The sequence below is a fragment of the Saccopteryx bilineata genome, chromosome 3, assembly GCF_036850765.1.
Source record: "Saccopteryx bilineata isolate mSacBil1 chromosome 3, mSacBil1_pri_phased_curated, whole genome shotgun sequence".
Classification (NCBI taxonomy): domain Eukaryota; kingdom Metazoa; phylum Chordata; class Mammalia; order Chiroptera; family Emballonuridae; genus Saccopteryx; species Saccopteryx bilineata.
The window spans coordinates 257,203,851-257,227,924 of NC_089492.1; the positions used below are offsets into that span (position 1 = coordinate 257,203,851).

The following is a 24,074-nucleotide window of genomic DNA, read 5'->3' on the forward strand; positions in this document are numbered from 1 at the left end:
TCCACCCCTCCCCCTCTCCTTCCTCTCTGTCTCTCTCTTCCCCTCCCGCAGCCGAGGCTCCATTGGAGCAAGGATGGCCCGGGCGCTGGGGATGGCTCCTTGGCCTCTGCCCCAGGCGCTAGAGTGGCTCTGGTTGCAACAGAGCGACGCCCCGGAGGGGCAGAGCGTCGCCCCCTGGTGGGCAGAGCGTCGCCCCCTGGTGGGCGTGCTGGGTGGATCCTGGTCGGGCGCATGCGGGAGTCTGTCTGACTGTCTCTCCCCGTTTCCAGCTTCAGAAAAATACCAAAAAAAAAATAATTAAAAAAAAATTGTAAAATGTTTTTAGTTTTTATTTTTCTGAAGTGAGAAGCCGGGAGGCAGAGAGACAGACTCCTTCCTGCATGTGCCCCACCAGCATCCAGGCATCCACCTGGCATGCCCAGAGGGCGTTGCTCGGTTGCAAGCAGAGCCATTCTAGTGCCTGAAGCTGAGGCCATGGAGCCATCCTCACTGCCCAGGCCAACTTTGCTCCAATAGAGCGTTGGCTGTGGGAGGGGAAGAGGACAGAAAGAAAGGAGAGGGGAAGGGGCAGAGAAGCAGATAGGTGCTTTTCCTGTGAGCCCTGGCCGGGAATTGAACCCGGGACTTCCAGATGCTGGGCCGATGCTTTACCACTGAGACAACTGGCCAGAGCCAAGAATCAACCCAAAGTGCAGAGGTTGCTGGTTTGATCCCTGGTCAAGGCACATACAGGAACAGATCGATAATGCTTTCTCTCTCTCAAATTAATTAATAAAATTTTTTTTAGCCTGACCAGGCAATGGATAGAGCATGGGCCTGAGATGCTGATGACCTAGGTTTGAAACCCCCTGGTCGCTGGCTTGAGCCCAAGGTCACTGGCTTGAGCAAGGGGTCACTGGCTCAGCTGGAGTCCCTAACCCCAGTCAAGGCACATATGAGAAAGCAATCAATGAATGACTAAGGTGCCGCAACTATGAGTTGATGCTTCTCATCTTTCTCCTTTTCTGTCCCTGTCTCTCTCTCTCTCTCTCTCTCTCTCTCTTGCACGTGCACGCACTAAAAGAAAAGAGAAAAAAAATGAGGAAGCTTCTAAAAGATTGGGAGATTGCAGGAATGTATGGGAAAGAGAGAATGACCATTGTTCCTATAATCTACTGCAATTTAACAACCACCCCAAAACTTACTGCTTAAAACAACAATTATTACCTCTCACAGTTGTCTCTCATGGTTTTTGGGGTCATCTAGACTCAGGCTTTTGTGGGGTCTGTCATGCAGTTGCAGCCTCTTAAGTGGTCTCCTTGCTTCCAAAGTCTATTAATACAGCAACCAGAGTGATCTTTCCAAAATTTGTCATATTATGTCCCTCCTCTACTTAACTCAAGGTTCTCACAATGGTCTACAAGACTCGAAGGATCTGAACCCTCCACCTTCTCCCCCATTGCCTCTCTGACCTCCTGTGCCATCTATCATTACTTACCTTCAGTCATATTGGCCTATTAGGTCTTCTCTGAACATGTGTTCTCTCTTTTTATATTATTATTTTTTAATTTTTATTAAATTTAATTTATTGTGTTAACATGGATTCAAGTGACATGTGTTCTCTCTTCAGGGCCTTTGCAAATTGCTAGCTAGTCTGCTTGAAGGCTCTTATCCAAGACTTCCACCCGAGTCACTGTCCTTAAGTCGTTGTTCGGTGTCACTGACTCAGTGAGGTCTTCACTGACTCTCCCCCCTCCCCACCCAAAACACACACACACACACACACACACACACACACACACACACACAGAGTTTTGATGGCTAATTGTGGGTGTTTTCCATATAATAATAGCCTGGTTCAGAAAGCCAACATGAGTCGCCACATTAGACATCATAGACACAGAAAGCCCTAGCCTGCAAAAGCATTTGGTGATTTTCTCCACAGGATAGCCCGAAATTGCGGTTCCCAAATGAGTTCTATTTTCACGGAGTGGTAGTCGGAACCAAGTCCTAGAATGAGAACTCCCTTAAGGAAGACTGTGACTTTTTCCTGTCTGGTTCCAGGAACCCAGCAATGGGAGAAACACTTCAGGAGCTTTGGTGATTTCTGAATAAAGATCAAGGAAAGCCCCGCCTCCTTTCCTCTGGGTGGGGCTCGCGTTTCAGGTCCTCAATCTACCGCTCGACGTTCATCCCTTCACCGCGGGTCTACCCCGCGCGTCCCATCGATCGGCTCGGCCATCGCGCGCCTGCGCCTTTGGGCTGTCAGTCGGAGGCGGCGTGGGGAGCTTTAGGATCGGTGGCGGCGCGCCGGGGGCTGAGGTAAAGCTGTGGCTTCTGCTCTGCCGGGCCACCTCCGAGCTGGCTGGCGAGGGTGAGCAGCACAGTGGTGGCCACCGGGCTCCGCTTGGTCTGAGGGAGACGGCTCCTTGAGCCTGGCCGAGGAGGGCCTGAGGGAGGTGGACGGGGGTGCGGAGTTCCAGAGTCGCCAACTCGAGTCTGAGCGCGGAGAGCCAAGTGTCCGAACTAGAACAGAACTTGGGGAGAATCCGAACCAATCACCTGGTGCAATAGATGGAGAAACTGAATTTCAGGGAGTGGAGGGATCTGCTCGAAGTTGCAGCGTGTGAGACCCAGACTCAGGACCAGACGCCCTTAGCACAGTGCCTGAACTCTTTCCACTCCAGCCCTTCTATCATTATTCTGCCAATTTTTAGTTGTTTAGGTGCAAGACAGTGAAATATAAAATGGAATACAATAAGGTCCGCATGAGAGACCAATTATGATACAGTGTTTTATCTTACCAATTTACAAAAGAGGAGAAGGCAAGAGTGCTATGATGGAGTCATGTCTTAGATGCCATGACCGCTCTCTCTAAATTTTAGAGTCTAAAACTTAAGAGGCTAAGGAGAGACTCTTTGCCATGATTCCCATCACCCAGAGTCGTGGCAGTGAGTGACCGTGAGCATTTGACAGACCGCCTGGTAGCATGGTTAGCTATGCTTATGATTATCACCCAGAGCCTCATTGAGAGCAGGAACCTCAGATTCTAGTATCCTGGGTTCTGGTCTCCCTTCTGCACGTGTTTGAGCTTGACTCACAACGGGGTTGTGAAGTTCACAGATGCACATTCCACAAACACAGAGTGCCTGGCATCTGATGGGAATACAGTGATGACAAGTACAGTACCTACCTTCAAAGAACTGAAAGGAAGTAGACACTTAAATACATGGATATTAAAGCCTGTTAAGGCAGACATGATCTGGACGCTGCAGAGCGCAAACACCTAAGGGGAGAGAGGCTGGCTTCTACCAAGAAGGTGGGAGGGATTAGGAATGGCTTTTTAGGCAAGATGATTCTTAGAACTGAGTCTTAAAAGTTTAATAAGTGATTATTAGGCGCAGGAGAAGGGGCCTTAGGAAACCAGATTAGTAATACAGAGACCAGAATTAGGCAACAGCTTTCCAGAATTGGTTCATGGAAAGCCTCCGCTGGCACAGGAGGCTTTCCATGAACTAGCCTCTGTTTAATATCAAACACTTTTGTAGTGTTTGCTGTGGGAGTGATATTATTTAGTGTGCTTTACATGGTTTTACTCATTTACTGTCCACAACAATTCTGTGAGGTAGAAACTATAATTATCCTCAATTAGAAAATGAAGAGCCCTGGCCAGATAGCTTGGATGGTTAGAGCATCATCCTAAAACTGCAGCCATTGCCGGTTTGATTCCTGGTCAGGGCACATACAGGAACAGCTTGATGTTCCTGTCTCTCTCTCTCTCCTCCTCCTCCTTCCTCTCTCAAATCAATAAATTAAAAAATATATATTAAAAAAAGAAAATGAAGAAACTGAGGCATAGAAAAGTTACTAGCTTGCCCTAGTTCACACAGTTAACACATAGTAGAGCTAGAATTCAAACCCAGTTAGTCTGGCTCAAGGGTCTATGAACTTAAGCACCAGGCTCCTTTCTAGGAACTGAAGATGCTGAGAGTTGTAAAAATGTCAGGTGCCTGGTCACATTACCTAAAAGTGGCAGAACCAGCCCTGGCTGGATAGCTCAGTTGGTTAGAGCAGTGGTCCCCAACCCTCGGGCTGTGGACCAGTATTGGTTCGTGGGCCATTTGGTACTGGTCCGCAGAGAAAGAATAAATAACTTACATTATTTCCGTTTTATTTATATTTAAGTCTGAACAATGTTTTATTTTTAAAAAATGACCAGATTCCCTCTGTTACATCTGTCTAAGACTTAGTCTTGATGCTTGTCTCGGTCATGTGATACATTTATTTGTCCCACCCTAAAGGCTGGTCCGTGAAAATATTTTCTGACATTAAACCGGTCCGTGGCCCAAAAAAGGTTGGGGACCACTGGGTTAGAGCATCCTCCCGGAGCACAGAGATCGCCGATTAGATCCCCTGTCAGGGCACATACAGGAGCAGATCAATGTTCCTGTCTCTCCCTCTCTCCCCTCCTCTGTCTCTCTAAAATCAATACAGTAAACATTAAAAAAAAAAAAGTGGCAGAACCAGAACTCAGACTCAGGTCTTTCGACTCATTAAGGTCCAGTACTCTTTTTCTTAATGATTTCAGATATGATGAAAGTTATATAGTTCCAAATTGAAGTTAAATTCCAATCTAAGGCAGTGTTTCCTGCAATCAGAATTACTGTCTTTAAGTGTGGATATTGTTCAGGAACCTTTACTTTGTGCCTTGGATGTACTGGGTGTAAGTGCTGATGTTTAGATACTGATGTAAGGGGCCCAGGAAAAATCATAATTTTGGTAAAAGTGCAACATTACTTGCCAACTTAAATTTTTTTATTGAATTTAGTAGAATGACATTGGTTAATAAAACTAGGTTTCAGGCATATAATTCTATAATACATTATTTGCCAATTTGATGTTAAATAAATTCTTTTCCTGAACATTGCATTTTGCAATTGTATTATAAAGGTTACATAATGTATTGTACATCAAAAGTACTTTTATATTGCCTGACCAGGCGGTGGCGCAATGGATAGAGCGTCGGACTGGGATGCGGAAGTACCCAGGTTCGAGACCCCAGAGGTCGCGCGCGGGCTCATCTGGCTTGAGCAAAGAGCTCGCCAGCTTGGACCCAAGGTCGCTGGCTCCAGCAGGGGGTTACTCGGTCTGCTGAAGGCCCGCGGTCAAGGCACGTGTGAGAAAGCAATCAATGAACAACTAAGAAGTCGCAAGGCGCACGAGAAACTGATGATTGATGCTTCTCATCTCTCTCTGTTCCTGTCTGTCTGTCCCTATCTCTGCCTCTGTAAAAAAAAAAAAAAAAGTACTTTTATTATTTTTTCTTTTTTTTAATTATTTTTTCTTAATATTTATTTATTTTTTTAGAGAGAGGAAGGGAGAGGATAAGAGAGAAACAGGAACATCAATCTGTTCCTGTATGTGCCCTGACTGGGTGGGGATGAACCAACAACCTCTGTGCTTCAGGACGATGCTCTAACCCAGTGATCTCCAACCTTTTTTGGGCCATGAACCGGTTTAGTCACAAAATATTTTCACGGACCAGTCTTTAGGGTGGGATGGATAAACGTATCACGTGACCGAGACAAGGATCAAGAGTGAGTCTTAGACGGATGTAACAGAGAGAATCTGGTCATTTTTAAAAAATAAAACATCGTTCAGACTTAAATATAAATAAAACGGAAATAATGTAAGTTATTTATTCTTTCTCTGCAGACCGGTACCAAATGGCCCACGGACTGGTACTGGTCCGCGGACGGGGGATTGGGGACCACTGCTCTAACCAACTGAGCTATCCAACCAGGGTAGTACTTTTATTTATTTATTTATTTTAAATTTATTCATTTTAGATAGGGGGAGAGAGAGAAAAGGAGGGAAGGAGCAGGAAGTATCAACTCCCATATGTGTCTTGCTTGACCAGGCAAGCCAGGGGTTTTGAACCAGCGACCTCAGCATTCCAGATCGACATTTTATCCACTGCACCACCACAGGCCAGGCAGTACTTTTATTTTTATTTTTATTTATTTATTTTTTTTCAGAGATGGAGAGAGAGAGAAGGATAGATAGGGACAGACAGACGGGAACGGAGAGAGATGAGACGCATCAGTAATCAGTTTTTCGTTGCGATGCCTTAGTTGTTCATTGATTGCTTTCTCATATGTGCCTTGACCGTGGGCCTTCAGCAGCCCGAGTAACCCCTTGCTCAAGCCAGCAACCTTGGGTCAAGCTGGTGAGCTTTGCTCAAACCAGATGAGCCCGCGCTCAAGTTGGCGACCTCAGGGTCTCAAACCTGGGTCCTTTGCATCCCAGTCCAACACTCTATCCACTGTGCCACCACCTGGTCAGGCAGTACTTTTATTTTTAATCAGTAACGATTTATAACTTTTCATTGTGCCTCACTTCTGTGATAGCTAGTATAAAGAGATTCTTTTAGAGATCAAATAGGCTCCCTAAATTTGAAAAAAAGGAATTAATTTGGTCTATTTTTGCAATTGAACTCTTTAAATCTAGATCCCGATACAAGCCTACATTTGTATTTACTATCTATAGTTGGGGATTATGAGAAAATGGGAGCAGCTGGCTGAATTATTGTAAGAATCTTAAGTTATTTTATACTTTTCAGAGACTAATATGCTTGTAGTGTGCTATTAATTTTAGCCAGAAGTTTAAAATTTTTTCAAGGAATAGAACTGAATGAGAAGCTCACTGGATAAGCCATTACTCCTTCAAGAGTCATCTCAAGCATTACCTTCCTATAACACCTTCCGTGTCTTTTCTAGAAAGAATTAGATGTTACCTTCACTGTTTGCCTACTGCATCTTGGATATATCCCTGCATGGCACTGATGATTACATATTGTAATTTATTGAATTTGTCTTCTCCACTTAATTGTGAGCAACTCCAGGGAAAAAGCCAGATTTCTCTTTATTATTAATTTTTTTTTTTTTTTGGTATTTTTTCTGAAGTTAGAAGCAGGGAGGCAGTCAGATTCCCGCATTTGCCCTATCAGGATCCACCCGGCATGCCCACCAGGGGGCGATGCTCTGACAATCTGGGGTGTTGCTCTACTGCAGCCGGAGCTATTCTAGCGCCTGAGGCAGAGGCCATGGAGCTGTCCTCAGTGCCCGGGCCAACCTTGCTCCAATGGAGCCTCATTATTAATTGATTTTAGAAAGGGAAGCATTCAGGCCCTGACCGGTTGGCTCAGCGGTAGAGTGTCGGCCTGGTGTGCAGGGGACCCGGGTTTGATTCCCAGCCAGGGCACATAGGAGAAGCGCCCATTTGCTTCTCCACCCCTCCTTCCTCTCTGTCTCTCTCTTCCCCTCCCGCAGCCAAGGCTCCATTGGAGCAAAGATGGCCCGGGCGCTGGGGATGGCCCCTTGGCCTCTGCCCCAGGCGCTGGAGGGGCAGAGCATCGCCCCCTGGTGGGCAGAGCTTCGCCCCTGGTGGGCGTGCCGGGTGGATCCTGGTCGGGCGCATGCAGGAGTCTGTCTGACTGTCTCTCCCCGTTTCCAGCTTCAGAAAAATACAAAAAAAAAGAAAGGGAAGCATTCACTTGTTGTACTGCTTAGTCTTGCATTCGTTGACCACTTCCTGTATGTGCCCTAACTGGGGATCAAACCTGCAACCTTGGTGTTTTGGGATGATGCTCTAACCGATTGAGCTAACCATCCAGGGCCAAGGGCTAGATTTTTTTTTTTAAGTGCAAGGGGGGAAGAGAGACAGACTCTTGCATGTGCCCCAACTGGGATCTACATGGCAACCCCCATTTGGAGTCGATGCTTGAATCAACCAAGCTATTGTTAGTGCCTGAGGCTGATGGGCTCACATCAGCTGAGCCATCCTCAGTGCCCAGGTCAATGCTCCAACCAATTGAGTCACTGGCTGTGAGTGGGGAAGAGGGAGAGAAAGAGGAGAAGGAGAGGAAGAGAAGCAGAAGGCCACTTCTCTTGTGTGCCCTGACCAGGAATCAAACCCAGGATGTTCATATGCCAGCCAGTGCTCCATCCACTGGGCCACAGGCCAGGGCCAGATTTTAAAAACTTGTATTTCTCCTTCAGCTCATCTCCCCAGGCTGACACTGAGAGTATATACAGTATTGGTGAGTAAGAAAAATATGATAAAGGTGATGTTTATACTGCAGCTAAGGAGTCTTCTTACCTGGTTATTGGACTTGGAAGTGATGCATTTGATGTAGTGGTATCAATAAGCTAAATAGAAATAGCATTAATACTGCCCTGGCCAGGTAATTCAGTTGGTTAGAACATTGTCCCCATAAGCAAAGGTTGCAGCTTTGATCCCTGGTCAGGGCACACATAAGAATCAACCAATGAATGCATAAATAAGTGGAACAGTGAATTATTGTGTCTGTCTGTATTTCTTCCTCTCTTCCCCCTCTCCTTCCCCTTCCTTTCTTTCTCTGAAATCAGTAAGTAGGCCCTAGCCAGGTGGATCAGTCTTAAAGTGTCAGCCCGGCATGTGGATATCCCAGGTTTGATTCCCAGTCAGGGCATGCAGGAGAAGCAACCATCTACTTCACCCCTCCTCTTCTCCCTCCCCCGTCTCTCTGTCTTCCTCTCCTGAAGCCATGGCTCGATTGGTTCAAGTGCATCAACCCTAGGTGCTGAAGATGGCTTTGTGAAGCCTCTGTCTCAGGTGCTAAAAATAGCTTGATTGTGATCCTGGCCCCAGATGGTCAGAGCATCGGCCCCAAACGGGGTTGCCAGGTGGATCCTGGTCAGGGCACATGTGGAAATCTGTCTTTCTATTTCCCTTACTCTCACACAGAAAAGAAGAAAAAAATAAAATCAGTAGGTAAAAAAAAAACAAAACAGCATTAGTACGGTCTATGCTTTGATTTTTGTTACTTTTTCCCTGTTAATTGTCTTTCTCTGTGGTTGCAGTTTGTAAAAATGGAATTTCAAGCGGTAGTAATGGCAGTTGGAGGGGGATCTCGGATGACAGACCTGACTTCCAGCATTCCAAAACCTCTGCTTCCAGTTGGGAACAAACCTTTAATTTGGTACCCATTGAACCTGCTTGAGCGTGTTGGATTTGAAGGTGAGCTATGGCAATGAGTTGTACTTATAAAACATTTAAGGTGTTTGAGCCCGATGATTTGTCAGTTTTATGAGGATAAGAGAGGAGAGGATGAATGAGAGAAGGCTAGGATTCAGCGTTGGCCAGAGACTGATCTCTGTTAATTAAGAATTTAGGAGTACTCTATTCCTGTGTGAGAAAGCTTGAGAAGATAGCAGAAAGTGTTACTGTTTTAGAGCTGGTCTCCACAATGATCTAAAATGAACCCTGTAAGGATATCAGAAAGAACACCCAGTAATAGAATGTACATTCTTTTCAAGTACTTTTACCAAGATAGACTATGTTTTTGTAAATGAAACAGCTCTCAATGAATTTATAAGGATTAGAATCATACAAAATGTATTCTCTTACCACAGTAGAGTTAAATTAGACATTAATAACAGAAAGGTAAAGAATCCCTAGGTATTTGGAGATTAAATCACACACTTCTACATAACCCAAATGTTAAAGAAGAAATCACAAGGGAAATTAGAAAATATGTTGAATTTACTGAAAATGAAATACATTGTATTAAATTTTAAGGGATATAGCTAAAGCACTGTTTACAGAAAAATTTACAGCATTAAGCATAGAAAAGAAGAAATGTGGCCCTGATCAGCTGGCTCAGTGGTAGAGTGTTGGCCCAGCATGTGGATGTCCCAGGTTTGATTCCTGGTCAGGGCACACAGGAGAAGCACCCATCTGCTTCTCCACCATTCCCTCTCTCGCTTTTCTCTCTTTCTCTTCTCCTGCAGCTATGGCTTGATTGGAGCAAGTTGGCCCCAGACACTGAGGATGGCTCCATGGCCTCTGCCTCAGGTGCTTATAGAAACTTGGTTAATGAGCAACAAAGCAGTGCCCCAGATGGGCTGAGCATCGCTCCCTAGTGGGATTGCCAGGTAGATCCCAGTGGGGTGCATGCAGGAGTCTGTCTCCCTTCCTCTCACTGAATAAAAAAAGAAAGAAAGAAATGTCTCAAATTACAATCAAATTTCTACTTTCAGAAACTAGAAAAAGAGGAGCAAATGAAACCCAAATAAGTAGAGAGAAGATTTTTAAAAAGATAAAAGCAACTTGACCAGTAGATGGCACAAAGAATATAGTCTCGGCCTGGGACACTGAGGACTAAGGTTCGAAACCCCCAGGTTGCCAGCTTGAGCACTGGCTGAGCCAGCTTGAGCGTGAGGTCTTGAGCATGGGATCTTAGACATGAGCCCAAGGTTGCTGATTTGAGCAAGGAGTCATGGATTCAGCTAGAGCCCCCCAGTCAAGACATGTATGAGAAAGCAATCAATGAACAACTAAGGTGCTGCAACTGTGAGTTGATGCTTCAGATCTCTCTCTGTCTGTCTCTGTCTCTCTCTCGCTCGCTAAAAAAGAGAGCAGAAGTAAAGGAAATAGAAAACAAAGCATTCAAGAAGAATCAATAAAATTATATTCATCTGGGAAAAAAGAGAAGAAATATTACTAGTAACGAGAATGAGAGGAAACATAACTCCAGATCCTACAGACATTAAAAAGATAAGGGAATATTATCAATAGCTTTATGGTAATAAGTTTGATAATTTAGATTTATATTTTTTAAAAATTGCTTTGGAAGTTATATGAGAAATAGATTTTAGGGAGTCAAGACTAAGCAGGGAGATGAGTTAGGAGGTTGATATACAAGTCCACACCAGTAATAAGGAGGCCGTGAGCTGAAGAGGTAGCAAGCACTAAGTTGGAGAAGAGGGGACATTTGAAAAAATTGATAATTAAGAGGAGTAGAAGTTGAAAAAAAAAAAGGGAAGCCTTATATCTACTTTTTGCTTGGGTGACTAGGTGGTGCCATTAACTGGGAAAGGGAATAAGTTTGAATGAAAATAATGAGTTCACTGGTCGCAACATGGCGACGCCCAGGATGGGCAGAGCATCGCCCCCTGGTGGGCAGAGCATCGCCCCTGGTGGGCGTGCCAGGTGGATCCCGGTCGGGCGCATGCGGGAGTCTGTCTGACTGTCTCTCCCTGTTTCCAGCTTCAGAAAAATGAAAAAAAAAAAAAGAAAATAATGAGTTCAGCTTTGGCCACAATGAGTTTGAGGTGTCCGGTAGTTGGATATAGCAATCATAGGACCAGATGGACGTGGTGCTACAGGACCCAGGTTTGAAACCCCAAGGTCGCCAGCTTGAGCACAGGCTCATAGACATGACTCCATGATCACTGGCTCGAGCCCAGAGGTTGCTGGCTTGAGCCCAAGATCACTCACTGGCTTGAGCAGGGGGTCACTTACTCTGCTGGAGCCCCCCGATCAAGGCACATATGAGAAAGCAATCAATGAACAACTAAGGTGCTACAATGAAGACTTGATGCTTCTCATCTCTCTCCCTTCCTGTCTGTCTGTGTCTGTCTGTCCCTCTCTCTGACTCTGTCTCTGTCAAAAATTAAGAAAACAGATGGACGTGGTGCTAGATTCTAGGGACTGGTTTTGTGATCCAATGATCATTCCACTATGAGAATTGCCTTTCTGAGACCCATGACATTTCTATACAATAGTTTATATGACATTCATATTAAGAAATATATTTTAGAAGAGTCTTTTTTAGAGCTCAACTTCACAGGTGAAGAACACATCTTAGTGTACTTTAAAATCTAATGTATTTTAATCTTTAGGATTTGTCATCTGTAACTTTTCTTTTTACTTTTGCGATATGTGTCTTTTTTTTGTATTAATCTTTTTTATTTTTTTTTTGTGACAGAGATAGAGTCTGAGAGAGGGACAGACAGACAGGAAGGGAGAGAGGTGAGAAGCATCAATTATTCGTTGCGGCACCTTAGTTGTTCATTGATTGCTTTCTCATATGTGCCTTGACCGTGGGGCTACAGCAGACCGAGTAACCCTTTCCTCAAGCCAGCAACCTTGGGCTCAAGCTGGTGACCTCGGGGTCTCAAACCTGGGTCCTCTGCATCCTAGTTTGATTCTCAATCCACTGTGCTACTGCCTGGCCAGATTATATGTGTCTTTTTAAAAAATATATTTATTGATTTTACAGAGTGGAGGTAGAGGGGAACAAGAAGTATCAATGCAGAATTGCTTCACTTTAGTTGTTCATTGGTTGCTTCTCATATGTGCCTTGACTGGGCAAGCCCAATGTTTTAAACCGGTGACCTCAGCATTCCAGGTGAATGCTCTGTCCACTGAGCCACCACAGGCCGGGCTGTTATATTGGAGAGTGCTTAGAAATTGAAGAGTGCCTTCTAAACATAGGATTCTGGAGTTTAATAACCAAATCTGTGTTTGTTCCTTTCATATTGTTCATGATTTTAGAGAAGTTAATATAACCCTTAGCTTTTGTCTCTCTCCATACAGAAAAGTATTGGTCTAATTATTAGACTAATTCTCCCATATTTGCAGTTAATTTACCCCCTTCACTCTATCCACTCTCCCTAAAATGTCCTCTCACCTGATTAGGTGGTGGCACAGTGGATAGAGCACTGACCTGGGACGCTGAGGATCCAAGTTCAAAACCCCGAAGTCACCAGCTTTAGCAGAGGGTTTCTGGCTTGAGCATGGGATCATAGATGTGACCCTCATGGTTGCTGGCTTGAAGCCCAAGGTCACACTGGCTTGAGCAAGAGGTCAGTGGCTCAGCTGGAGCTCGCTGGTCAAGGCACATATAAGAAGCAATCAGTGAACAACTAAGGTGTCGCAACTATGAGTTAGTGCTTCTCATCTCTCTTCCTTTCTTTTTTTTTTTTTTTTTTTTTTCTTTTCATTTTTCTGAAGCTGGAAACAGGGAGAGACAGTCAGACAGACTCCCGCGTGCGCCCGACTGGGATCCACCCGGCACGCCCACCAGGGGCGACGCTCTGCCCACCAGGGGGCGATGCTCTGCCCATCCTGGGCGTCGCCATGTTGCGACCAGAGCCACTGTAGCGCCTGGGGCAGAGGCCACAGAGCCATCCCCAGCGCCCAGGCCATCTTTGCTCCAATGGAGCCTTGGCTGCGGGAGGGGAAGAGAGAGACAGAGAGGAAAGCGCGGCAGAGGGGTGGAGAAGCAAATGGGCGCTTCTCCTGTGTGCCCTGGCCGGGAATCGAACCCGGGTCCTCCGCACGCTAGGCCGACGCTCTACCGCTGAGCCAACCTGGCCAGGGCTCTCTTCCTTTCTGACTGTCTTTCTCTCCCTCTCTCTCTAAATTTAAAAAGAAAAAAAAAGTCCCCTCCAACCTGTGGAAATGTCACCTTCTTGAAATACCAAACAGCATCATTCACCTTGTCCTTTATGCTTCTATCACACTTTGTTTTTCTATCTTACTAGTTCTCAAGGCCTATTTTATGCTGTAGTTAGTGGCATGGGAGACTGACCTCTCTGAGAGCTGGTACAATGTCTAATTCATCTTTGTAGCATTAGCATTTTATATACAATATGTAGTAAAGAAATTTTTGTTGTACTTAAATTCATCATGGCCTACCTCAAAGGCCATCTCTTCCATGAAACCTTCCTTGGTCATTTCCACATCTAGTTTCTTCATGATAAGTTTCTTAAAAATAGGAAAATGTTGAGTTCGTTTCTGAATTCTCAGTGCTTATTTATCTTTTAGATATTAAATGTATTTGTATTTATTGAACAAATAAGTGAGTTAGTGAATAAGAAAGAAGACTGAGGAGAGGAAGAAAGAGAAAAAGAGAAGGAAGGTTAAATGATTTGAAAAAGAAAAGAAGAGAAGGGAAGAAAATAGAAAAGAAGATTACAGTGAAAGGAAGAGATAATTGTGACTTGGAACACTATCATGGAACAAGTAGAAATTGTTCCACTGTAGAGATGCTAAAAATCAGTCTTCAGACATTAGCAACACATGTTATGTTATAGCAGATTATATTACCCTACCAAAGATCCATGACAAAATGCCAAGTTTTCTGTCATTGGTTGATAGCTACATATAAGATAAAGACATCGGTTATGTGGAAATTGCCTCTAACTAGGGTTATTTGAATCCTCATTGAAGCAATAATGGCTACCTGGTGGAAGTGGTAATAGCTCTTTCTTTTTAGTGCATGAAGATTTAAAATGTGATCCCTCTTTTATATACTTTGATGAATGTTCTTCTAAATTTTTTTTTAAATAAATTTTTATTAATGGTAATGGGATGACATTAATAAATCAGGGTACATATATTCAAAGTGTAAATTCTTTACATCAAGAAGTATCATGTATAATATATTAAAGTGTGGGCTGTAATCAGACAGACCTGAGTTTTATCTTAAATCCATTGTGTACTAGTTGCATAACCCTGAACAAAGTCACACAATTTATAGTCCAAGATTTCTGATTTGCAGAGTGAGATTGTTGTAAGAATTGAGAGAACTCATGTAAAATACATTGAAATGGCTCAATAATATTAACTGTTAGAAACAGACCAAATCTAATTGAAATAGACAAGTTATCTAAATGAATGAGAGTTTTTATGGTTTTCCTTCTTCTTCTTTTTTTTTTTTTTTTTTTTGTGATACAGAAGTCATTGTTGTTACAACCAGGGATGTCCAAAAAGCTCTATCTGCAGAATTCAAGATGAAAATGAAGCTAGATATTGTGTGTATTTCTGATGAAGCTGATAAGGGAACTGCAGATTCTCTGCGCCACATATATCCAAAACTTAAGGTGAAAACTTGATTTTTATTATTTATTGAAGCTAAATGTCTTATGTTTTTTCCAGTACATTATAGTTTACAATGATTTTAAAAAAAATTCTTGCATCACCTACTTTTTGCCCCTGTACTCTTCCAACTGTTTTAAATGTGATTACAAGTGAAGATTTAGATATTTAGTTATCACAGTCACTGTTATCCAATATTTTAAAGTAACAGTACATCTTTATAAAAAATATAAAAAAAATAAATAATATATACTTCAGGGCCCTGGCTGGTTGGCTCAGTGGATAGAACATTGGCCTGGTGTATGGATGTCCTGGGTTTGATTCCTGGTCAGGGCACACAGAAAAGTGACCATTTGCTTCTTTCCTCATCCCTCTCCCCCTTTTCTTCCTCTTCCCCTCCCGCAGCCAGTGGCTCGATTGGTTTGAGCATCAGCCCAGGTGCTGAGGATAGTTCAGCTGGTCCCAGGGCATCAGCCTCAAATGCTAAAAATAGCTTGATTGATTAGAGCATCAGCCCCAGACAGGGGTCACTGGGTGGATCCCAGTTGAGGTGCATGCAGGAGTCTGTCTCACTATCTCCCCTCCTTTCACTTAAAAAAAAATACACATACACACTTACTTCAAATTTACTTTAAAAGATTTCATCTATATGAAGTTCATGAATAAGCATGATAAAAATTAGAGCAGCCTGACCTGTGGTGGTGCAGTGTATAAAGCGTTGACCTGGAAATGCTGAGGTCGCCGGTTCGAAACCCTGGGCTTGCCTGGTCAAGGCATATATGGGAGTTGATGCTTCCAGCTCCTCTCCCCTGTCTCTCTCTCCTCTCTCTGTCTCTCTCTCTCCCTCTCTCTCTCCTCTCTAAAATGAATAAATTAAATAAAATAAAAAATTAAAAGGAAAAAAAATGCTTCCTTTAAAAAAAAAAATTAGAGCAGCCATTGACTCTGCATATGACAGATTAAGTGGAAAGAAGTACAAAGGACCTGGCCTGTTGTGGTGCAGTGGATAGTGTGCAGACCTGGAATACTGAGGTTGCTGGTTCTAAATTTGGCTTGCCCAGTCAAGGCACATACGACAAGGAACCAATGACCAACTAAAGTGAAGCAGCTATGAGTTGATACTTCCACTCCTCCCTTCTTCTCTCTGTAAAATCAATAAATAAAAATCTTTAAAAAAATAAAGAAAAATGGTGACAGACCAAACCAAGGCAGTGGCAGTGGTAATGGAGAGATGGCAACAAATAGGAGAAGATTTAGGAGAACTTTGTGGCTAATTAATTGAATATTAGAGAATAAAGAGGGGGGACGGGTCAAGCATGACTCCCAGGTTTCTAGAAAGAGCAACTGGTTGGGTGATGGAAACATTCACAAATTTAGAGACCACAGGACAAGAAACGGGTTTATAAGGGTAATAAGGTTTGTAACTACATTTAGCTCACTAAATATACTATTCCTTTGCTATTCCACAAATTTAGATATTTATAAATCTACTTGGACCACATTTAGTTGACTCTATTCCTACCTAAATAATTATTTCCTGATATTCTGTCTTAGCCTGGATTTTACCCAGAAAGTAGAAACTGAGATAAAAGTTTGTTTACAGGTAGTTTATTTTGAGAGGTGATCCCAAAGAACAGGAGTAGGATTTAGAAATAGTGATATAGGGGAAAAGGGAAGGCCAATCTAAATGCATGTTGTAGACTTGGTTACTACTGTGAGCAACTGAGGCTCAGTGCCACTAGGGTCCTTCTACGGGAACAGGTAGAATATACCTCAGAGTAATTGTTCAAGGCTGGGAAAAGAGGAGTATTTATTCACTGGCTTCCTTTCCCCATTGATCAAAGGTTGTCTATAAATTTCTTTTTTTTTTCTTTTTCTAATTTTTTTTAAGACTTTATTCATTTTAGAGAGAAGAGGAAGAGAGACAGGGGAGAGAGAGACAGAGAGAATGAAGGGGGGAGGAGTAGGAAACATAAACTCCCATATATGCCTTAACCAGGCAAACCCAGGGCCTTGACCAGCAACCTCGGCGTTCCAGGTTGATGCTTTATCCACTGTGCCATCACAGGTCAGGCTTGTGTAAAAATTTCTTCACACTTAAGATTTGCATGTGTTTCAGAATGGCTGAGTGGCTGAGGGGGTTTGCATAGAAATCCCATTTGGTGGAGTCCTGGGGGCAGAAAATGAGAGATGACTGGTAAACAGAGTGAAATGCTATGAGGTTACATAGCTGATTGCCAGAGAAATTACTGGAATAAAAAGATGGGCCCACAAACTGTGCGATGGGTCACAAGAGATGTCTTATTCATCATCTTTCAGAATTTGGCTGTCTTGCCTCTGGAAGCCTTCCTTAGCCTCCAAGGCTAGATTAATTGTCCCTCCTAATTGTTCCCTGAGCTCCACTGTGCTTATCCTTACTATACAGCATTTTTTTTTTTTTTTACGGAGACAGAGTCAGAGAGAGGGATAGACAGGGACAGACAGACAGGAGTGGAGAGATGAGAAGCATCAATCAGTTTTTCGTTGCGCATTGCAACACCTTAATTGTTCATTGATTGCTTTCTCATACATGCCTTGACCATGGGCCATCTGCAGACCGAGTGACCCCTTGCTCAAGCCAGCACCTTGGGCTCAAGCTAGTGAGCTTTTTGCTCAAACCACATGAGCCCTCACTCAAGCTGGCTACCTCGGGGTCTTGAACCTGGGTCTTCCACATCCCAGTCTGATGCTCTATCCACTGTGCCACCGCCCAGTCAGGCTATACAGCATTTTTATATAATTCTATGTATATTGTAATTCCAATTACATACCTGTTTCCCTCTCTTCCTATCTCCTGGGAGTTGTAAATAGAATTAGAGTCCAAAGGAACAATTTTCTTATTTCAAATGGGAGAACCCAAAAGAGAGTAAGGAACTAGACCAACAACTTTAAATATTATTAAAGGCTGTAAGGACCACCTGTCCTGTGGTGGTGCAGTGGATAAAGTCAACCTGGAAATGCTGAGGTCGCCGGTTTGAAACTCTGGGCTTGCCTGGTCAAGGCACATATGGGAGTTCATGCTTCCAGCTCCTCCTCACCTTCTCTCTCTGTCTCTCTCTCCTCTCTCTCTCTCCTTCTCTGTCTCTCTCTCTCTTTCTCTCTCCTCTCTAAAATGAATTTTAAAAATTAAAAAAAAAAGAAATCTTTAAAGGCTGTAAGGACCTAGAGGGTTGATATTTTTATCTCATTCATTGTCAAAGCTGCATCATGAGTTTGGATTTATTAGTGATCAAAACACTGTATAAATATTTTTTGAATGGGTAAAATGAATGGGTAAATGAATGATGATTAAGTGAATAAACAGATAAACTGATGGATAAACAAAAGGTGAGACTTTTTAAAAATCTGTTAATTATCTTCAAGTGGGATACCTAGCAGGTAGTCGATAAACTTATATAGAATTCCGGAAGAAGAGATGAGGTAGAAATACAGGTCTAAAAGTTGTGAGCTTTTAAGTGATAGCTGAAGCTGTGAATGTGAAACAGCTTTCTCACAAGAATGAGTAGAGTAAATAAAGAAAAGGACAGAATACAAATGGCCTAAGGAAGCACCAATATATTATATGATAGATGGGTAAGAGACCCTCTGAAAGAGCTAAGAGTGACACTTATGGCTATAGGCCCGAGTGGCTGCTGTTGAAATGGGCAAGTTATGAAACCTGGGAAGGTAGTGCTGGTCCTGGCTGGATGCCACCCCGGACACAAAGCAGTCATTGTGAAGAATATTAATGATGGTACCTGTTCCTACAGCCATGCTCTGGTGGCTGGAATTGACTGCTATTCCCACAAAGTGACAGCTGCAATGGGCAAGAAGAAAGTTGCCAGGAGGTCAAATATTAAATCTTGTGAAAGCTTATAACTATGATCATTTCATTCCCACAAAGTACTCTTTGGAAATCCCCTTGAACAAAACTGTTGCCAACAAGGACATCTTCAGAGACCCTGCTCTGAAATACAAGGCCCAACAGGAGGCCAACAGCAAGTTTGAAGAGAGGTACAAAACTAGTAGGGTTCTTCCAGAGCTGTGGTTTTTACATCTTTTTTGCTTCAGTCATTAAAAATCCAATAGAGAGATAGAAAGAAACACTAATGACCATAGATATTTTGAAATAATAGGTAATAACTAATATATACATATGGTTCAAAAATCAAAAAGCATGAAAAGGTTTATGATAAAATGTTTCCTTTCCTTCCCTGTCTACCAGCCACCCAGCTCTCCCCATTAGCAACCATCATTATTAGTTTCTTATACTTTGAGGATATTTTAAGCAACCTGAACTTTTATTTTTTTACAGAGACAGAAAGAATCAGAGAGAGAGATAAATAGGGACAGACAGACAGGAACAGAGAGATAGGAAAAGCATCAATCATCAGTTTTTCATTGTGACATTGTAGTTGTTCATTGATTGCTTTCTCATATGAGCCTTGACCGCGGGCCTTCAGCAGACCGAGTAACCCCTTGCTCAAGCCAGCGACCTTGGGCTCAAGCTGGTGAGCTTTGCTCAAACCAGATGAGCCTATGCTCAAGCTGGTGACCTTGGGGTCTCGAACCTGGGTCCTCCGCATCCCAGTCTGACGCTGTATCCACTGCGCCACCGCCTGGTCAGGCAACCTGAACATTTTTATAAGAGAGCAAGAAGACCAGTAAGGAAGTACAGAAGAAAGGAAATAAATGATGGATAACAAGGAGACAAGAAGGAATAAAGGAACAGCTTTGGGCAGGAGGAAGGCTATATATACATCTTGCACTGAAATGAGAGGAAACATTCAGATGCAGATCAGGAAGAAGAGGCAGAAATTAAAATAATTCACTACAGAGGACTATTCTTAATTTTTTTAAATTTTTATTTATTTATTTTTTGTGGCAGAGACAGAATCAGAGAGAGGGACAGATAGTGACAGACAGACAGGAAGGGAAAGAGATGAGAAACATCAATTCTTCGTTGCAGCTCCTTAGTTGTTCATTGATTGATTTCTCATATGTGCCTTGACTGGGGGCTACAGCAGAGCGAGTGACCCCTTGCTTGAGCCAGCGACCTTGGGCTCAAGCTGTCGACCTCGGGGTCTTGAACTTGGATCCTCCACATCCCAGTCCAACATTCTATCCACTGCGCCACCTCCTGGTCAGGCCAGAGGACTGACTATTCTTGATGAAATAGGAGGCTGAGTTGTCTGTTGAGAATGTGGAGAGAGGATGGTGATGGAATTGGTATCCACAGAGTAATGAAGCTTTAGAATTGCCACTAGTAAATAGGGGAGAGCTGACTGCAGACACTGAGAAGGAGATCTAGGCAACATGAGGGGTGTAGCTGGGGTTGAAGAGTATAAAGTTATAATTACTACAGTTAGCACAGTTGTGGGATCCCATTACTTTCACCGTTACTCAGGTGTCTAGGTGTAGAGAAGACATATTTGTATTGATCAGTGTTCTGGGCAAAGGTAGCATTTGTGCCCACTAGAGAGTAGGGGAAACTGAGGCTAGGAAGAATGAAATTTGACTAAGGGCTTGTTGGACATTCTTTTTTAAGCATGAGCCTGGTAGATAATTTTCTCCCAGAGCCAGTCCCTCCAAATGAGATCTGGCTTCTGGGTGAGAATTTATCTATTTCTCTTCTGTGGGACAGATTGCTTTCATTTCTTTCACTATGTATAGTGAACATCCTTGCACCAGTTTCTTTGTGCTCTTGTGAAGACCCCTAGAAGTGATGTGTGGGTTGTAAGCTATGTGCATCTTCAACTTCACTAGATAAATATTGGGAAATTACTCTTCAAAGTAGTCATACTAGTCTACATTCCTACCATGAGGATGAATTAGAGTTCTGGTTTCTCCTCCTCACTAACAGTTCTTAGATTTTTAAGTTTTTATTAATATGATGGGCATGAAATGTTACCTTATTGCTGGTTTAATTTTGTATTTCCTTGATTACTTGTGAATGTGAGGATTTTTTACTAGGTATATTGGCCATTTTCCTTTTCACTGAAATTTCTGTGTATAGCCTTCGCCTATTTTTTGTAGAGTTGTTGGTCTTTTTCTTACTAATTTATATATATTCTATATGTTCTGTATACTAATCCTTTGAGTTTATAGTATATTTTGTCAAACAGATGTTTTAACCTTTTTATGTGGTTAACTAGATCAGTCTTTTACTTTATGGTTGGTGGTTTTTGTATCTTACTTAAAAATTATATAAAGATAAATTCCTGCCATCTAAAAGCTTTATAATTTTGCTTTTCATATTTGAATCTTTAAATTAGTATTTATATTTGTATATATGATAGATATCTAACTTTATCTTTTTTTCCAAATGAATAGTTGGTTACCCCAATACTATTTATTGAATAAACTAACTGCCTTTTCTTTCCTGATTTATACTAAGCTTCACATATACATGGGACCATTTCTAAGTCTATTATTCTGTTTCACTGGTCTAGTTGTGTTTTCCTTCACCAGTATCCTTTCTAAAAAAATTATCTTTTTAGCTTTATTTATTGATTGATTTTAGAGAAAGAGAGAACCATCAACTTGTTATTCCACTGATTTATGCATTCATGTGTTGATTCCTGTATGTCCCCTAACTGAGATCAAACCTACAACCTTGGTGTATTGGGATGATGCTCCTACCAACAGAGCTACCAGATCTGAGAACCAGTATCTTATTTTATTTTTTTATTTTTAATTTTTCCATTGATTTGAGAGAAAGAGAAAAAGAAAGGAGCAGGAAGGGAGAGAGAGAAAGAAAGGGGGAGAGAGGGAGAAGCATCAACTCGCCTCTCTACCCAGTTGTTTCATTTAGTTGTGTACTTGTTGATTGCTTCTTGTACATGCCTGACTGGGAATCAAAACTGCAACCTCGGTGCACTGGGATGATGCTTAATCCTCTGAGCCACCCAGCCAGGACTACCAGCACCCTATTTTAATTACTATAGCTTTATAGAAATTTTGTCTAGTAGGATAAGTCCCCTCTATCTCACCTTATTATTGTTTCTCCTTCAAGTTGGCTATTTTGCATCTTTATTTATTTATTTATTTTTACAGAGACAGAGAGAGAGTTAGAGAGAGGGACAGATAGGGACAGACAGACAGGAATGGAGAGATATGAGAAGCATCAATCATCAGTTTTTCATTGTGATACCTTAGTTGTTCATTGATTGCTTTCTCATATGTGCCTTGACCGTGGGGCTACAGCAGACTGAGTAACCCCTTGCTCGAGCCAGCGACCTTGGGTCCAAACTGGTGAGCTTTGCTCAAACCAGATGAGCCCGCACTCAAGCTGGAGATCTCGGGGTCTCAAACCTGGGTCCTCAGCATCCCAGTCTGATGTTCTATCCACTGCGCCACCGCCTGGCCAGGTTATTTTGCATCTTTGACATATGAGTTTTCTCAGTCATGAAAAATCTTTTTTTTTTTTCTTTGAGAGAGAGAGAGACAGGAAGGGAGGAAGGGGGAGAGATGAGAAGCATCAACTTGTAGTTGTATCACTTTAGTTGTTCATTGATTGCTGCTCATACGGGCCGTGACCAGGGGACTTAAGCCAAGCCACTGACCCCTTGCCCAAGCCAGCAACCTTGGGCTTCTAGGCACTACCTTTGGGCTCAAGCCAGCAACCATGGATCATGTCAATGATCCCATGCTCAAGCTGGTGACCCTGTGCTCAAGCCAGATGAGCCTGTGCTCAAGCAAGCAACCTGGGGGTTTCAAACTTGGGACCTCAGCATCCCAAGTTGATCCTCTATCCACTGTGCCACCACCGGTCAGGTGAAAAATCTTTCTTGATATTTGACCAGAATGACACTGATTTTCAAATTAATTTGGGAGAGTTGACATTATATATATAATACTGAGTCCTTATATTCCTTAAGCATAACGTAGCTCTCTTTTTTAAGACTGTTTTTTTTTAAAGTTTAATAATTTCCTATAAAAATGTCTTACATATTTTGTGCCAATAATTTTATTAGAAGATACTTTCTATAGTTTTGTTGTTTTTGCAAATGGTATTTTCTTAAAGGTCCACATATTATATTTGTCTTATTAGTGTCTTTTACTCTAGAATAAGTATCCCCTCCACCCACTTTTTTTCTTTATGCCACTGACTTTTCCAAGAAAACAGGTCATTCTGTAGAACATCCCACATCTTCAGTATGTTCAACTACTTTCTACAGACTACTTTCTACTACTTTTTTCCAAGTATTTTCTTGTAAACTGGAATTTGGATCTAAATGTTAATTAGGTTCAGTTTTCACTTTTCTGGCACTAACATTTCACATGTATACTTCCTATTGCATTGTATCCAGATCTGAAATGAGACATTTCTTTTAAAAGCCCTGATTTTCCTATGTACAGCTTTTTATATGTCCATCATACTTCAATAAAGTGGTTTTAAGAAAATCCTCATTTTTTTCCTTTGAGACAACCCTCCTGGGAGCCATCCATTCTCTGTTCACATCTCTCTACTGGTTGCTGTCTGGGCTGTTACCAGGTGTCATCCTGGGATGTCTCTCTACCATCATTCTAGGAATTCCCTTCTGTTTCCTGTGTTGGATGCCCAGGTGCCCAGATCCCATATTTTCCTTTTTCTTGATTTACTTCCTCATTTCAAGGAACCCAAACTTTATCGGCTTCTTAAAGAGAAGGTAAATCTTTTGAGAACTTGTGTGTTTGAAAATGTTTTATTCCATACTTTTGTTGAAAGATGACTTTCCTTGTCAGTTAGAAATAATATTTTCTCAGAATTTTTTGTCCCAAGCCCAGAGACGTATAAACCTCCTTGATGACTCCCTGTGCTGTATGTAGACTTTGTTTTTCTTCCAAATTTACCCTTTCACTGAGGTCCTATTTATATAGGGTCTCAGTTCAAACTTCCTGCTTCATACCAGCTTCAGGCCACATCTTTTGGCCCAATGAAGCCTTTAAAAACCCCAGCTTAGGTAGCTGAGATTTCATCTCAGTTTTCACTTCCTTCTTCAGTTTTGGCACTTGGTATTTTCCCATTCTTTCTTGTAATTTCAAATATACTGGTACTTGCAGTAATGTTTTATGTCTTATCCAAAGTTTTTTGGTGGTAGTAACAGAATTTTTTGGGTTCTTAGTCCACCAGTTCTCCAACTCCAGAGGCCTACATGCTAGACACTTAATGTACATTATTCCATTTAATCCTTCAACTATGCTGAGGTAGATACTACTGTCTTTATCCTCACTTTACAGATAAGCAGGGTAGGCTCAGAGAACTTGAATAACTTGCCTAAAGTTCAGGTGGAAAGTAAGACTATGCATTATGTGCCAAAGTCTCGGTAATGCATTGAGTAATCAAGGGATTAGTAGGATAATGTCGGCTAGCTACAGCGAGATGG

At 42.4% G+C, this 24,074-nt stretch overlaps 1 protein-coding gene across 2 annotated transcripts in view; it reads left to right on the forward strand.

Moving 5' to 3' along the window:
* Nucleotides 1-2,239: 2,239 nt before the first annotated feature.
* The window catches only part of EIF2B3 (eukaryotic translation initiation factor 2B subunit gamma), a 137,596-nt gene continuing 115,761 nt past the window's right edge, over nucleotides 2,240-24,074 (forward strand). Inside the window, exons 1-3 of one of the 2 annotated variants that reach the window (XM_066269359.1) lie at nucleotides 2,240-2,301; nucleotides 8,883-9,039; nucleotides 14,548-14,693. In XM_066269359.1, coding sequence (XP_066125456.1) covers nucleotides 8,892-9,039; nucleotides 14,548-14,693 — 294 coding nt within the window. In that variant the 5' untranslated portion in view covers nucleotides 2,240-2,301; nucleotides 8,883-8,891. Of the gene's footprint in view, nucleotides 2,354-8,882; nucleotides 9,040-14,547; nucleotides 14,694-24,074 lie in introns of both variants that reach the window. The other variant, XM_066269358.1, reaches the window with a different exon arrangement.